The sequence below is a fragment of the Asterias rubens genome, chromosome 15 (genome assembly GCF_902459465.1).
Source record: "Asterias rubens chromosome 15, eAstRub1.3, whole genome shotgun sequence".
Lineage (NCBI taxonomy): Eukaryota > Metazoa > Echinodermata > Asteroidea > Forcipulatida > Asteriidae > Asterias > Asterias rubens.
In genome coordinates, this window is record NC_047076.1 from 6638755 (window position 1) to 6654669 (window position 15915).

General features: G+C 38.8%; 1 protein-coding gene across 1 annotated transcript; it reads left to right on the plus strand.

The window, feature by feature from the left end:
• The first annotated feature begins 2729 nt into the window (after positions 1-2729).
• On the plus strand, positions 2730-14911 carry LOC117300280 (tubulin gamma-1 chain). Its single transcript, XM_033784013.1, has 12 exons — positions 2730-3008; positions 4556-4668; positions 5379-5546; positions 6216-6284; positions 7067-7146; positions 7543-7669; positions 8453-8539; positions 10035-10190; positions 10902-11057; positions 11833-11994; positions 12877-13068; positions 13660-14911. The coding sequence occupies exons 1-12, from the start codon at positions 2960-2962 to the stop codon at positions 13681-13683; spliced, it is 1383 nt and encodes a 460-aa protein (XP_033639904.1). The 5' UTR covers positions 2730-2959; the 3' UTR covers positions 13684-14911.
• The last annotated feature ends 1004 nt before the right edge of the window (positions 14912-15915 follow it).

The window sequence follows — 15915 nt, forward strand, 5'->3', positions numbered from 1 at the left end:
TTTATTCGATGTTATTTCATAATACAGCGTATCTATTTATTCTGGCTGTTCTCATCCGTCAGTCTGTCCTTGTCCAGCCCAAGTCTTGTCTGACACAGGGGAAATTTTAAAAGCACTATATACTTCACATTTTCCCCTGCATATCAACAGAGCGTCTACACATGTAATAATGATGTTTCAATTGATGTTGTAACTTGTAGTCTGTATGTAATGCTCAAAGGCAGTGGACACTATTGGTAATTACTCAAAATAATTTTTAACAACCGTTCTTGGTGACGAGTAATGGGGAGAGGTTTATGGTATAAAACATTGTGAGAAATGGCTCCCTTTGAAGTGCCATGATTTTTTAGAAAGAAGTAATTTTCCACGAATTTGATTTCGAGACCTCAGATTTAGAACTTGAGGTCTCGAAATCAACCATCTCAACGCACACAAATTCGTGTGAAAAGGGTGTTTTTGCTTTCATAATTATCTCGCAAGTTCGATGACCGATTGAGTTCAAGTTTTCACAGGTTTGTTATTTTAGTTGAGATACACCGACTATGGAGGCTAGTCTTTGATAATTGACCAATAGTATCCACTGCCTTTAAATTAAATTTGATTTGTTTGTTGTTGCCAATATTGGAATAAAATGTATAAACTTAAGTTCATTATAATAATTACATAGCCTATTACCTAACACCGATCTGTTATTAGGCAATGTACGTCCAGTGTTTTCTAATTGTTTGCAGTCACAGGCACCACGGATAGGTAGTTGCACATAGTTCTAAATAAACTGGTTGGCATGAAGGCCTAGCCTACACTACAAACATTTAATAACATTTTAATTTTTAAAAGATATACAGATTGTTTAAAGTCAAAAGAAAAATAATTCATTGCCTTTCCATGCTGTAATACCCTCTACTTAATTCGACCTGGGTCGTTTGAACAAGACCCGTCAAATTGCCATCCAAATATAAAAACTTGTTATGTAATTTTCAAAACGATCCCGAAAAATGGCCCTTCACCCCTCAATTAAAATTAAATTTTTTCGAACTTTAACAGATTTGTTTTACAGTAAAAAGATAAATAATTCATTGCCTTTTCGTTCTTTTATCAGCGATTTAGTTCAACATGGGTCGCAGCAAGACCAGTCAAATTAGTATCCAAATAAAAATTGCCCGACACCTCTTAGTCAATGGGACTGTTTTTCAGCAGGGTCGACGTCTTCCAAAAAATACTTAAAGTTGAAAGTCAACAACCCCAGGGCCCAATTTTATGAAGCCTGCAAGCACAAAAAAATCGCTCAGCACTAAAAAAAAGAAGAAAAGGTATTGCTTAGCAGAAACAGGTTACCATGCAGCCCGAATTACACTCAGAAATGTGAAGTTTTGCCGTACACGCTTAGATTGTGCATTATGTCAAAAGCCATTCTACGACTCTGCTTGTAACCATTTATCTAGTGTGTAATGTAAACAGTTTTTAATCCCGATAATATCCATTAGTAACAGTAGTCGCGTCACCTCTTTTATGGGCAAAAATAACATCTGAAGTTGGAGCTGATGTAGATTCTCTCTTTTCCATGTCACAAATAAAAAAATAAAAAAATACAAATCTTTTGAATTATGGGCCAGTTTCTGATATTTTTCGTGGCTCGGTGCAGATCCTCCCCGTCACAAAAAAAACAAGTAAAAGTATGTTAATTCTTTTCTCAATTCAGTCCAAATTCAGAAGGTCTCGTTCTCAAGGATTTGTAAACAGGACGTATTTAGGATTCTTTTGAAAGGTAAATAATAATCATTGAGAGTATGAGACCCTTCCTCTAAGTGGAGAGTCAATGGGTAGGAACTGTCCATGTTCAATTATATTGTTTATGTGACAACAATCATCAGTATTTACACGTGTACACTTTTATTCTACACTCTTCTGCGTTACCACAATAAGTCTTGACGTCATTGACCGCCATCTTTGATGCAAACGACGCAAACGTGCATGCGCACGCGCTGCACGCGACTCAAATGACAACTTTTTATTGTTATTTTATTTATTTATTTTAACTCTTCAGACATACATAATGAATTAGTTGGACAGGGCCGACAAATAAACCCTTTACTACTTACTGTCTAAGAATTGCAAATTCCCATGAAATTAGTTTTAATGGAAATATCTTCTTTTTTTTCTAAAGAAAACTGTATTGGTTTATAGTCTGAAATGCTTTGTAAATTTACTTCAGAGCTCAAATCGAAAAATTTGCATTCAAATTCAAACTGCATTCAAATTTCTTCTGCCTACACCGGCTATGGGATGGCTGCAGCTGGATTCATAGCCCTAGCCATGAAGCAGCCAATTCGGATACGACCTTATAAGTTCAGTTTTTCTGACCGGGTATTCCCCCTTTTTTGTCACGAGGAACATCACCAATAATAAGGAAGGCGCTAAATACTAAACTCCACAGCGGTTCGGCCCATCAGAGAATACCCGAACGAGAATGACCTTATGACGTCATTTTGCATATGCTTGCATCTTTTAGACATGACAATTTTAACAACCAGGTCCTAGTGGTTAGTCCACTCTTATGTAACAACTCCCCAAACCTGCTGCTACAAATGTACTTGAATAAAGAGGTCTGAAGCAGTGCTTGCATCTTTTAAACATGAAAATATAAACAACCAGGTCCCTGGTTAGTCCACTCTTATGTAACAACTCCCCATACAAACCTGCTGCTACAAATGTACTTGATAGAGGTCGGAAGCAGTGCTTGCATCTTTTAACATAAGGCATTGGCTGAATGGCGCCCTCTATAGTTCTTTCGAATTTACCGCCATTTGCTGATGCTCCATTGATCATTGAACATATCGTGCTGTTGATAGTTGTGTGTAGATTTGTTTTGCTAAATTAGTTGACAGCCCTCTGACTGACTCAACTGTCAGTAGTTTTTCTAAACTCGTCGTGAACAGAAGACAACTTTAGTCGAGGAAACATGCCGCGGGAAATAATCTCGTTACAGCTTGGACAGTGTGGAAATCAAAGTGAGTTTTATCTGAATTTGTTTCCTTCCTCTCTCACTCCGTCTCTCTTGTCATTTGGCTCATGACTGACCTTGTTCGTTGGGTTGGGATGGCTGCTCTCTTTTATTTTAAACATCGGTACTCCTAAACATCGGTCTTATATTTCCAGTAGGCCTACCTCCATGGTTAAACAGTCGCCATTACACTAAGAAGAGTAGACCGATGGTAATAAAAGGAGAGCCATAACAGCCGAACAAGTTGGGCTAGTCAATTATTATTAAGGATAACTTACTGTATGGCGCCACCACCTTTTCACTCATTTTTACAAAAAAGGGATATATCAATCAGGTAAATTAGATATTATATTATTTTATTTCGAATGAAAAAGTGGTGGCGCCATACGGAAACTTTTCCATTATTAATCATCATCATGATGATGATCATGCTTGTTTGCTTGTAAACGTCGAGTGGAAACCATCGCCACGGTCCTTAAGAAACACCCCAACTCATTAAAAATAGTCATTACATGGTGTTACCGCAAACCTTTCTGTATTGTTTGTTTATGTTTTGTTAATTATGTTGTATTCAGTTTATCAGGGCTACTCACAGCCATATAATACTATTCGGAGTCTGCTGAGCCTGAGACTGAGTGTTGTCATTATTGTCTTATATATTTTTTATAATGTTATTAATATTATTATAATATAACATTAGGCATGTATGATAATAAATTACAGCACTCATACTCGGCAGACTCCACTTGACTTGAGTTGGGGCACGATGATGGTTTATTATTATTATATAAGACCCTACCTTTAACTTGAAAAAAATATTCGGAAAAGTTTCCGTATGGCGCCACCACTTTTTCATTCGATATGAAATAATATTGTATTTAATTAACCTCAATGAGATATCCCTTTTTGTAAAAATGAGTGAAAAAGTGGTGGCGCCGTACGGAAAGTTACCCAAATATTCTTGAAATTTGTCAGTATCTCAAGATCTGTTTCTGTGTATACAAAATACAACCAATAACAATGACACATTTTGTGTACAGTACCAATCAGTAATCACCAATAATAATGGAAGCAAAATATTCATTAGGCCAAGTTAAAAAAAACATGTTTCGCGTCCCCGCCCGCTTCCTTTTTACAGACTGGATATTTGACATTTTAACAAAGAATGGCGGCCATCTTGAAATAAAAAATAAAAAATAAAAAGCCCCTTTTCCTCCTTTTTTTGAAAAACCCGGACGTGAAACATGTTTTTTTTTTTTACTCGGCCTTACATATTGATGAAAACAGAATAGTTGCTCCTTCAGTCAGCAAATATTGGTCTTACCTCTTCTTTGTGTTGGTTCTAGATAGAAAAAGATCAGCGGTTGACAACTCAACGTCTTGATTAGGAGAATCCTGGAGTCCTGGAAGACCATACGAGCATACTGATCAAAACGTTGAGTTTTCAACCATTGGTTCTGTTCAGAAACAACACTACTCAAAAGAGATTTCTGCATGATGCTTTCGCAAACCTCACCTAATCATCCATTGTGGTTTGTTTTTTTCACTTTATAGTTGGCTTTGAGTTCTGGAAGCAGCTGTGTCTGGAGCATGGCATCAGCCCAGAGGGAATCCTAGAAGATTTTGCCACAAACGACACGGACCGCAAAGATGTATTCTTCTATCAGGTAGGAAAGAACAACAAACAACGCTGATGAACAAAAACGGAAATTGTTGCACCAGTCATATCTCGATTTTGCGAAATGTTGTATCACATGAAAAATTCTGTAAAAAACTTTGTGTGTGCACTGTCGCTTAGATTCTCAGGGCATACTTTTGTAAATGTACGTCAGCACTTTTTTATGTGATACGATGCTTGGAAAATTAAAACTCACGAGGATCATATCACCAGTATGCTGAGGAACAATACAGGGTGGTTAAGTGTGAAAACTGGTGTTGCTATTATTCATTCAGCTTTTCACCAAAAACAAAATAGTATACAAATGTTCAGTTCAAAGAAGGAAAATGGCCATGTCAACTTGTTGGCAAAGATTACCACAAGTGTTCTCAAACACTGTGACTCAAAAGTCTGGTAATCAACAAACTTTTTTATACAGACGTCCCCCTGTAAAAAAAAATTTTTTGAGGGAACAAAAAGTTAACAAATGATTGAGGACCCAGACAGCATAGGCCAGGGAGGAAGTATTAACTATGACTACATGTAAATGGTGGGTTTTTATTTATTTGTTTATTTGATTGTACATCAAACACCTCAATAAGCACCAACAACCAATTTTGGAGTGTTTGTGTTTGTTTGTTTTTTCGTTCGAGGGGGGGGGGGGGAGCAGAGACAGAATGAGTGAATAATTTATTGAAATGATTTTTTTGGGGTTTGTAGGCAGATGACGAGCATTACATTCCTCGTGCCGTCCTTCTCGATCTGGAGCCGAGGGTCATCCACAGCATTCTGAACTCTCCGTATGCCAATCTCTTCAACCCCGAAAACATCTACCTGTCCAAGCATGGCGGGGGCGCTGGAAACAACTGGGCGTCTGGGTACGAGCAGGTAAGAGACGTACTTCCTGCTAATGCGAAGCGAATTTTGACGTCACAGCCTTCTTGTTGAGCACATTGAGCACATTTTCAACTGTTGCGAATTATTTGTTACAAAATTGTGGCATAAACATTTGCATCGCATTCGCAGGAAATATGAACCAGGCTTTAGCTTGTCACTAGTCATGACAGCTTCTTCACTCGTCTGTAATGTTGGAAATATAGATGAGCACTTTTCAAAGTGAACCCTTGTCAGTGATGGTCGGCCATCTTGCTTTTATGGGATTTCAGGCATTGCATGGTGAAGTAACAATATTGGGTGTGTTTGATTAGCTTCCCTGTGTCGACCCCACGGTGCTCATTCGGGTGAGCCCCTGACAAGAGCTAATTGAACGATCACTTGCTTGGTAGATAATTTTCTCTTGAGAACTTGTTTTGCCACATATTCTACTGCAACAGAGTAGATTTTCTTTATCTGCACGTAAACCAGACCTGCCAACTGTTCTGATTGACAAATTTGAAAATCTCCCTGATTATGGAAACTTGTTCCCTTTTATGTTGAATATAATCCCAAATATCTCCCTGATAGTTGGACAAAAATCGCCCTGATTGCAAAATGAAAATTTATTTTTAGGTGAAACTATTTGTGTTTATTAATTTTATGTAAACATTTCTTTCACAGGGAGATCGTCTGTATGAAGAAGTATTTGACATTATAGACAGAGAAGCTGATGGCAGTGACAGCCTGGAGGTAAGCTAGCCTGGAATGGAGGCCATGACCTCTGTTGCCCCTGGTCTTGGCCTTAGTGCCCCCCTTTAAAAGCTTCCCGTAGACTTAAAGTTTACCCATTTGTAAATGAAAATGGTCTTGCCCGCTCAAGCATGAAAATCAAGGCCAGGGTAAGTAAACATTTCTGCCTCACTACACCATAATCAGAGTCCAACAGTTCGGGTGTTGAGTTACTGTATGGTGCTTTACTAGATGCTTTACAAATAGGTACTAAAGTTGGTTTAACTCATGGTTCAACTCTGTGTGTCTGAACGGTTCTAAAGATAGTCCGAATTGAGTTCAACCCACAAAAGATAAATCGTCCAGGGAGGGGGTTTATCTTTAGACCGCTTCAAGTTTATCTTTTAACACTGTGTGTGGACAGACTAAAAAAGACCACATCCGGTTTAACACACGGTGACCAATGAACAGGCCAATAAACAGGATGTTAAGAGTAATGGGGTCGCGTTTGCTTTGACCTCTTAAAACCAAAGTTAACCGTATCAGGTTTAACTCAGTGCTGTCTAAACACAAGGGGATTATACTTTTACGACCACCCCCTGCTGCTCCTGGAAGTTAAACTGGTTTGGGTCTAACTTACGCTGTCTGAACATCAGGCATACCACCACAATCAATGTTTGTTATTTGGATATTGAATTTAATGGAATTCTATTTTGTAAGAGTGTGGAAGGACCCTTGTGAATCACTGAAATGAGTTAGGGTTAACGTCTTTGCTATGTTTTTTGTTTGTTTCTTTGCTGCAGGGATTTGTGCTATGCCATTCAATAGCTGGAGGTACTGGCTCTGGTATGGGATCCTACCTCCTTGAGAGGCTTAATGACAGGTAAGATCCATGCCCATGATTTGGCTCAAGCAGGGGACCCTGTTATTCATGACATCAGGGCCCAATTTCATGGCTCTGCTTACCATAAGCACAGAATCGGCGCTTATGGAAGCAGGGAATTATGTGCCTACGGCAACCACATTTCACGGGTTAGCAGCGAATTTTGGCTTCTGCGCAAGCGTACTTCACGTTTCAAGGCATTCTACGCTTACAAGGCAAGCGCAGAAATTCGGCGCTTCACGTAAGCGGGGAATCATGATCGTAAGCGCAGAATTCGGCGGTAAGCAGAGCCATGAAATTGGGCCCAGGTGTGTACAAAAGACCCCTAGAGCCTAGACTTCCTGCAGATACAGAATTAAAATAGTAGTTGATTATATTTTGACCCTTGTTTTGAAGATTTCCGAAGAAGTTAATCCAGACCTACTCGGTGTTCCCTAATCAGCAGGAGATCAGCGATGTGGTCGTGCAGCCGTATAACTCAATGCTGACGATGAAACGCCTCACCCAGAATGCAGACTGTGTGGTAAGTTGTTATAGATACATGTAGAAGCAGGTATTCTGTATAGTGTAAATATATGTTTAGTTTAAAGTAACATCGCGTGTTATGGCCTAGCGGTTAAGTGCACTGGATTCAAGATCTGGTGTGTCTGATCAACAGAGTGTGGGTTTGAGTCCTGGTCGTGACACTTGTGTCCTGAAGCAAGATACTTTACCATGGTTGCTTTGATTAGTTGGGGAGGTAGTGCTTTCTGCTCTACCAGCCAGGCTACTGATGGATGATACCCAAGCCAAAGACTGTAAAGCGGGTAACCCTGTTTCAGCCCCTTGGGGTACGAGGCAACGGCCCCTGGAAAAATATATTGTAGCCCACACCTTGCAGTGGCCTTCAGGCCTTGTGTGTCTGGCGACTTTCATCATAAACAAAAATATTTAAAAAATATAAAAAACACAATGTGTGTATCTGCTTGAAATTAGGTTCTTTTGCAAACTTGTCCTGCTTTATATTCTACTACCGCGGAATAGATTTTCAGAATTTGAGAGACTTTCAGTCTGAAAAGAACTGTCCTGCATTTTAACTACTACCTGGGCGGAAGGTAGAAAATCGGCCACAACTTCTACTTTTGCTTTATAGTGGAACGAGGGGACTTCTCGTTATTGTGAAGTGAGTTCTTTATTGGTCTCAGCGATTCGACTAGCTTTGCTCTTGTCATCGAGACTATTATTGTCATGAAGGCTTATTGTCTCAATGACAAGCTACCAAATAATTCAGTATTCTGTTGACCACTTCTTCTCTCCTGTGCTCTAGGTCGTTCTGGACAACACGGCTCTGAACCGAATAGCGAGTGACCGTCTACATCTGGCTAATCCTGACTTCTCACAAATCAACCAAATGGTACGTTGCAGGGGGATGACGGGCATGATATACCTTTCTTTTTATTCCGATTTCCGATTTTTCCCCAGCCTCTGAAAAATCTGTGAAGTTGTTATTAAGAAACCTGGGAAAAAAGTCTATGAAAGCCTCCATCATGTAGGTCAGCCCTTATGGCTAATCCTAGTTTTTTCCTCAAGGGTGTCATGGCCGAGTGGTTTAGAGCATCGAATTCAAGTTTTGGTGGTTAAGTCGTCAGAGTGTCGGTTCAAATCCCAGTCATGACACTTGCTTTGCTATAATTGCTTCTCTTCACCCAGGGTTATAAAAGGTAGAGGCTGATGTGTTTGAAAAATCCACTAGCGCCATACCGCAGCCCAGGGCTGTATACTACACAGGGAGATGACAGGAATGTTGTTGGCCCAATGACCAGAGCAATGAGACGTTATTGTTTATTGCAATGTATATGAACTAGTTTATTTATTTATTTATTTATTTATTTATTTATTTATTTATTTATTATTTTTTTTTCTCTTGATGTGGAGTTATACTACTCCGTTTATTCAACAACAATTATCAGCAACAACATACATCAATACAACAAGCTCCAATACATACTGCTATTATATAACAGATTAAATGAGCTACGGGTTGTAATACATATAAATTAAATTGATAACATACAAACAAGAACAAGAGACATAAATATTTATATATACATTTTAGCGTGATCTAATCACGGTGATCGAGAAAAACAATGGGTAGAAATTATTTTAGACAATCAAGGTTAATAAAACAAAAATAAATAAACAAAAAGGTCATAAAAAGGAACACGGCGACGGCCTTTGGTGAGAAAAGCAATTAGTAATCGAAATTGACATCATCATTAACAGTGAAACACAACGCATTATTTCTAGTGTAAATAGTTTCAAAAGATTCTGGGCTCAATCTGGTCTTTTCCACCCGGAGAAAGTATTTCAAGGATTTTTTTAACTGAATGATGATGTCAATTTCTGCTGGTCTGGAATAACTGTTGAACACCTTTTTGCATCTTATATTCCAGATCAGTCTGAGCAGTTTAGCTACGACAATAGCCTGAACTGGTTCTAAATTATAACCAAGAATTCTATTAGAGTCATTCAAGTAATAGTGTTTGTTTATTTATTTATTTATTTTTTTTTATTTTTTTTTTATTTTTTTTTTTTTGTATTTATTTATTTATTTTTTTATTTATTTTTTTATTTATTTATTTATTTATTTATTTATTTATTTATTTCAAGACCTTTATACAGGAAACAAAATCGCCATGAGGGCTGTTTTACAATGGTCCTGTGTCTTAGAAATGAGTATTAGGGAAAACATTTCTTTAAAATATACATACAATCAGAGTATAAAGAATTTACAGATTTAACAAAGAAAAACAGCAAGAGAATGAAAATAAACTTAAAAATTGATTTACTAATTGATTAAGTTATTATTATTAATGACCCTCACTCCTGTATTCTCTTTAACATCCAAGGTTTCAACCATCATGTCAACAAGTACAACAACACTCCGTTACCCCGGCTACATGAACAACGACTTGATCGGACTCATTGCGTCCCTCATCCCCACCCCGAGGCTTCACTTCCTCATGACGGGATACACGCCCCTGACTCTCAGCTCCGATTTGAAGGTAAGAGGTTCCTGTCCCAATGAGCCGCTGTGGCTTGATCGTCATGTCAACATGCATTGAAGCACGGGATGCTCATAGCAACAGCCTCAGCAAAAGCCATAGCCGCAGCTGCCCGCAGCAACACCTTTAGCCATAGCCGCAGCCGCTATTTGGCTTTCGAACCCCTGGTTTGGGCACTAATTCAATTTGGGTTTGCAGTCCCTTTTTGACTGTTTGGGTTTTTCCTGGCATAATTCTCAAGGGATTTTCTGCCACATCTAAAACTGGAACTTCCTTCCCTGTCTTCTCTCCAATGGGTTCTTGGCTATGTACAGTGATTAAGTTCACTTACGAGTCCTTGACTTCACAACCAGAATTAATAAATAGAGGGAAATGAATTGCCGGTTGGCTGCCTATTTATCTGGGATAAGAAATGTAAGACCTTTCATCTGAATTCATTCTTTTTAAGTCAGCCTGTAAAAGAAAATCGGCTGTTATTTTGTCCACATATGCTAATGCTAAGGACGCTGTTTCTAAAAAGCTCTGGGAAATCTAAACCCTAGGGGCTACCAGAAGGTGGGAATGCCATAATTTCAACTGACCTCCAAAATCTGGATCCTATAACTTCAAATTTTCAGCACTTAGCGAAAGATTGGTAAGCATCTATGTGTCAGTACGCAATCCCACTTCTACATTTTTGCTCTGACACATCTATAACAATTTTCTCCACAGCAACAGAGTGTTCGTAAGACGACGGTTCTGGATGTAATGCGTCGACTGCTACAGCCCAAGAACATCATGGTGTCAACGACACTACGAGACAGACAGAGTAGTCACTGTTACATCTCTATCCTCAATATTATACAAGGGGAGGTAGACCCAACACAGGTAGGAGGTCGTTCACAATTATCAACATGTTCACTAGGCCTGGGCGACTAATGAAATGAACTACTCGACTTGTCGTGCCTCAAATATTCGCGACTTTCATACTAGTCACAATTTTGTTCAAAGATGCAATGCGGCAAATTGTTTGCCAGTGTCTGTTTGCCTTTTACATATAAAAATAGTTTTTCCTTCTTTTTTTATTCCTTTTTTTGGGGGGGGGGGTGGGGAAGGACATCATCGCCTTAGGTGGAAAACAGTTTATCTCAATTTTGCAAAAACGTTGCATCTCACACAAAAATGCTCTTTACACAAATTTTGTTTCTTGTTGCGTATTTGTTTTGTGTGTTCATCCAGGCTCTTTTAAAGGCAGTGGACACTATTGGTAATTACTCAAAATAATTATCAGCGTAAAACCTTACTTGGTAACGAGTAATGGGGAGCTGTTGTTAGTATAAAACATTCTGAAAAACGGCTCCCTCTTAAGTGACGTAGTTTTTGAGAAAGAAGTAATTTTCCACGAATTTGATTTCAAGACCTCAGATTTAGAATTTGAGGTCTCGAAATCGAGCATCTGAAAGCACTCGCAACTTCGACGAACAATTGAGCTCAAATTTTCACAGGATTGTTATTTTATGCATAAGTTGAGATACAGCAAGTGAGAAGACTACTCTTTGACAATCACCGATAGTGTCCAGTGTCTTTAAACGAGATATGCATTTGAGGCATCTCTCAGTAGAAGGGATAGTAACAGTTTCTGTCGTACTTTGTCGTTCCAAAGGTTCATAAGAGTCTCCAGAGGATCAGGGAACGTAAACTGGCTCAGTTTATCCCGTGGGGTCCCGCCAGTATCCAGGTTGCCCTGTCTCGGAAGTCACCGTACGTTCAGACCGCTCACCGCGTCAGTGGCTTGATGCTGGCCAATCACACAAGTATAGTAACTGTAAGTAATAATAGTAATAGTATCGAAGTCTTATAATAATAATAATAATAATAATAATAATAATAATAATAAGACTTGTAATGCGCACATATCCACCCTGCTGGGTGTTCAAGGCGCACGTATCTACTATGAGAAGGTACTCATGGCGCTTAGTATTTTATATACAAACTTTCAGAAAGATAGGTTATTGAAGTGATGGATTCTGAGACCCAATTTTAATTGACCCTCTAAACCCTTATAAAGGTGCTACTTAAAAGTAGCATCTTATAAGGGTTTAGAAGGTCCTATAGCGCAGTCAGCACTCAGCAGCCACTGCCAAATACTCCTATTCTGAAAAGACTGTCAATTGTCATGATTTCCAGAGAAACTGAATAGAAAACAGTTTCATAGCCAGAGTTTTAGCCTGGTACCCATATGCGAGTGAAAACAACAGCGGGCGAGATAAAACCCCTTCCTTACTAGTTCACCGGGCGAAAAAAGTTGTTCCTTTTCATAAGAAATGTGAGGTACAGTGGTAAAATCTAAAAGTTTTAAAGTTCATAAAATTGTTTGACAAGTCTTGATATTTGCCAGATTTAATGTGGCCGCCATTGCAATCGCGATTGTTTACTTGGTATACAAATGTTAAAACACAATCAAGCACAAATTAGTCTGACGCATCCACTGGCCTCAGGCCTGCGGTCCAGTGTAAATCCGAGCCAGGGGCCGATTTCACAAAGCAATAAAACTCATCGCAAGACAAATTTTCAGTATCACCATAGAGATTTGTATTGTGACATCACACTTTACTTAGCAACTACGATTGATTTGAAGTTACGATCAATTTGAGACCTTTGTGAAATCGGCCCCAGGACTTATTTTCCTGTTATTTTCCCCGTTTAGTTATTTGAGAGGACATGTCAGCAGTTTGACAAGCTGCGTAAGAGAGAAGCTTTCTTGGAGCAGTTCCGTAAGCAGGCCATCTTCAAGGATAACCTAGACGAGCTGGACAACTCACGAGAAGTCGTCCAGCAACTTATTGACGAGTACCATGCCGCCACCAAACCGGACTACATCTCGTGGGGCACTCAGCAGGTATAATAACATGAATCATAATAATTATATTTGGTTTGCGGTAACACCTTGTGTGTGACTACTTGTAGGTAGATTTTGTTCTTTAGAGAATTGTCTTTTTATATTTTCTAGTACAGAGGAGTAGATTTTCGGAATTCGGGAGACTTCTCAGTTCTAAATAGAACTTTCCTGCTTTTTACCTGCAACCCGGGCAGAAGGTAGAAAATCGGCTTGGAGTAATACTTTAGCTTTTAGTGGATCGCTATTAACTTCACTAACGTGAAGTGAGTTCTTAATTGGTCTCAACGTTTCGACTAGCTTGCTCTAGTCTCCTTACGATGTCTAGAGCAAGCTAGTCAAACAACAGAAGCACAGCACAACATAGTTACGCTTGCCAGCCAAAGGTTAACATCCAAAATATCATGCCATGTTTACCATCTGTGACTAGTGTCCTGCTTGTTTGTTGCTTAGCAGAAAACTGTTAAGCAATAGTTTTTTCTTAGGCAGCTCTTTCAATTCAGGCCCAGGTTTGAATATGTAATTTTTTGCTTTGAGATGTCTTTTTATAAAGTACTGGATAAAAAGTTTTTTGTTTTTGTTATTTTTTTGCAGTCTGCTGAGAGTGGGAGATTGTAAACTGGATTGCTCTTCACGCAGTCTGCGAATGAGATTGTATTGAAAGTGGAATAGTCTTTATAAAGTCTGCAGAGTGAAGAAGAAATCAAACTGTAATGCTCTGTAAACAGTCTTCACAGAGGGAGGAAGATTGCAAACTGGAGTGTTCTTCACGCAGTTTGCAGAATGAGATTGTATTGAAAGTGGAACAGTCTTTATAAAGTCTGCAGAGTGAAGAAGAGCTGGAATTCCAAGCTGGAATGTTCTATTAACAGTCTTCACAGAGAGAAGGAGATTGCAAACTTGAATTCTCTCTGCGTAGTCTGCAGAATGAGATTGTATTGAAAGCTGAACAGTCTCTGCAGAGGGAACAAGCGAGCAAACTGGAATGCACTTTTAGCTGTCTTCACAGAGGGAGGGAGATTGCAAACTGGAATGCTCTTCCCGCAGTCTACAGAATGAGATTGTGTTAAAAGTGGAACCGCCTTCTATAGTCTGCAGAGTTAAGAAAGAAAAGTCTGCAGAGTTAAGAAGAGACCAAACTGGAATTTTTGTTGAGCCCGATATCATGGCTTCACTTACCCCTGAATTCTGCGCTTGCAATCACCATACGCCGCTTACTATGCAGCTGACGAATCTCTGCTTTTGCTATGTAATATGGGGTATGAACGAGCACAAGCAAAAGATCCCTGCTAACCCAGGAAATACGCTAAGAGCAAAGTTCCCTGCTTCTGTTAGTGCTGATTCGGTAAGCAGAACCATGAAATTTCCTCCTGATCCGCTATGGAAACTTTTAAGACAAAATTTGTAAATAATAAATGGCTAAGCACGCAGAACTTTGCACATTGTTCTTTAGTTTTCTGTTGTGCTACTAAATCAGAGGTGACAGTAACCACTGGGACTAGAGATCTCGAAGTGGAAGTTGTACGTCTGGCTATCACTCTTTACATTTTGTAGTGATATAAGCTTATGGTTAGAATAGAAGCCTACAGCAGATTTCGATAGTATAAAACATTTTGAGAAACATTTCACTTTGTATTATGTGATTATGTAAACATATCAGTCACATTTCTCAGCTTAAGGATTATCTTCCTGCGTTGACAATTTTGACGGTTTCTCAAAAATGCGACCATTGTATTGTGAGGTATACATCCACATGTACATTAAACATTTATATTGGATTAAAACAATCGAATGGCTTCAAAAACCAAAGGTATACTTTGCCTTTACAGGCACTGGACACCTTTTGTTTTCTCACTTGCATAAAATAACAAATCTGTGGAAACTGACTCAATGGCAGACTTTTTGAAAGCTCTGCCACTAGAGGGCAGCAGACCTACCAGGTAAGGGTGCACAACTCCTATAGCAAACAATGGTAAATGCTAAACATTCAAAAATACTCAAAAAATATTTAGAAGTCTCTCAGCCTCTTGAAAACTAAATCAGATACATTGTCATACACTAAACTTCAGATTTCTTCTCAATTTTTTTGTAGGTCAGCATTTTGGAATTTTTGCTAATTACCCTAGAAGAAACACTCCCAAATACTCATGCACACCACTTGTTATCCTTGGGGAACTCGTGTCCGGTACGTCCTGTTCCAGAACAGTGCGGTTTATGCTGGCATTGTGTTATGTAAAACAAAATACAGTTTGGCTAAATCTAAATACAAAATCAAAAACACGCAAAACACAATTGATTTGCTGTCGGTGACCATCACTCACGCTTCTCCTATTCCTAAGTTGTTGACATTACCTGGTGAAGAGCGCCCTCTCTTGGTGAATGGCAGATAGTCTAAAGTTTCCCATTGGTCATTAAAGTTTCAAGAGCATATTGAAAAAGAAAAAAGAAACTTTTGCAAACATTTGTGTGCTTTTAGCCTTTAATAAAAAATAACCTCTTTCTCAAAAACTGTGTTACTTCAGAGGGAGCTGTTTCTCACAATGATGTGTACTATCAATAGCTCTCCATTGCACAATTAAGTTTTCATGCTTACTATTATTATTATTATTATGAGTAATAACCAGTAGTACCTATTAAGTATAATGGTGACGACCCCCTTTGAAGTAATGTGGATTAGTGAAAGAGGTAATTTTTCACAACCAAAATATTTGCCTTTCTAAGGCATCTGAAAACACAATTCTGTGCAACAAGGGTGTTTTGTTTTCTTTCATCATTTTCTTGCAACTTAGTCGACCAATTGAGCCCAAAGTTTTGACAGGTGTGTTATTTCATGCTATCTTGGGATACACC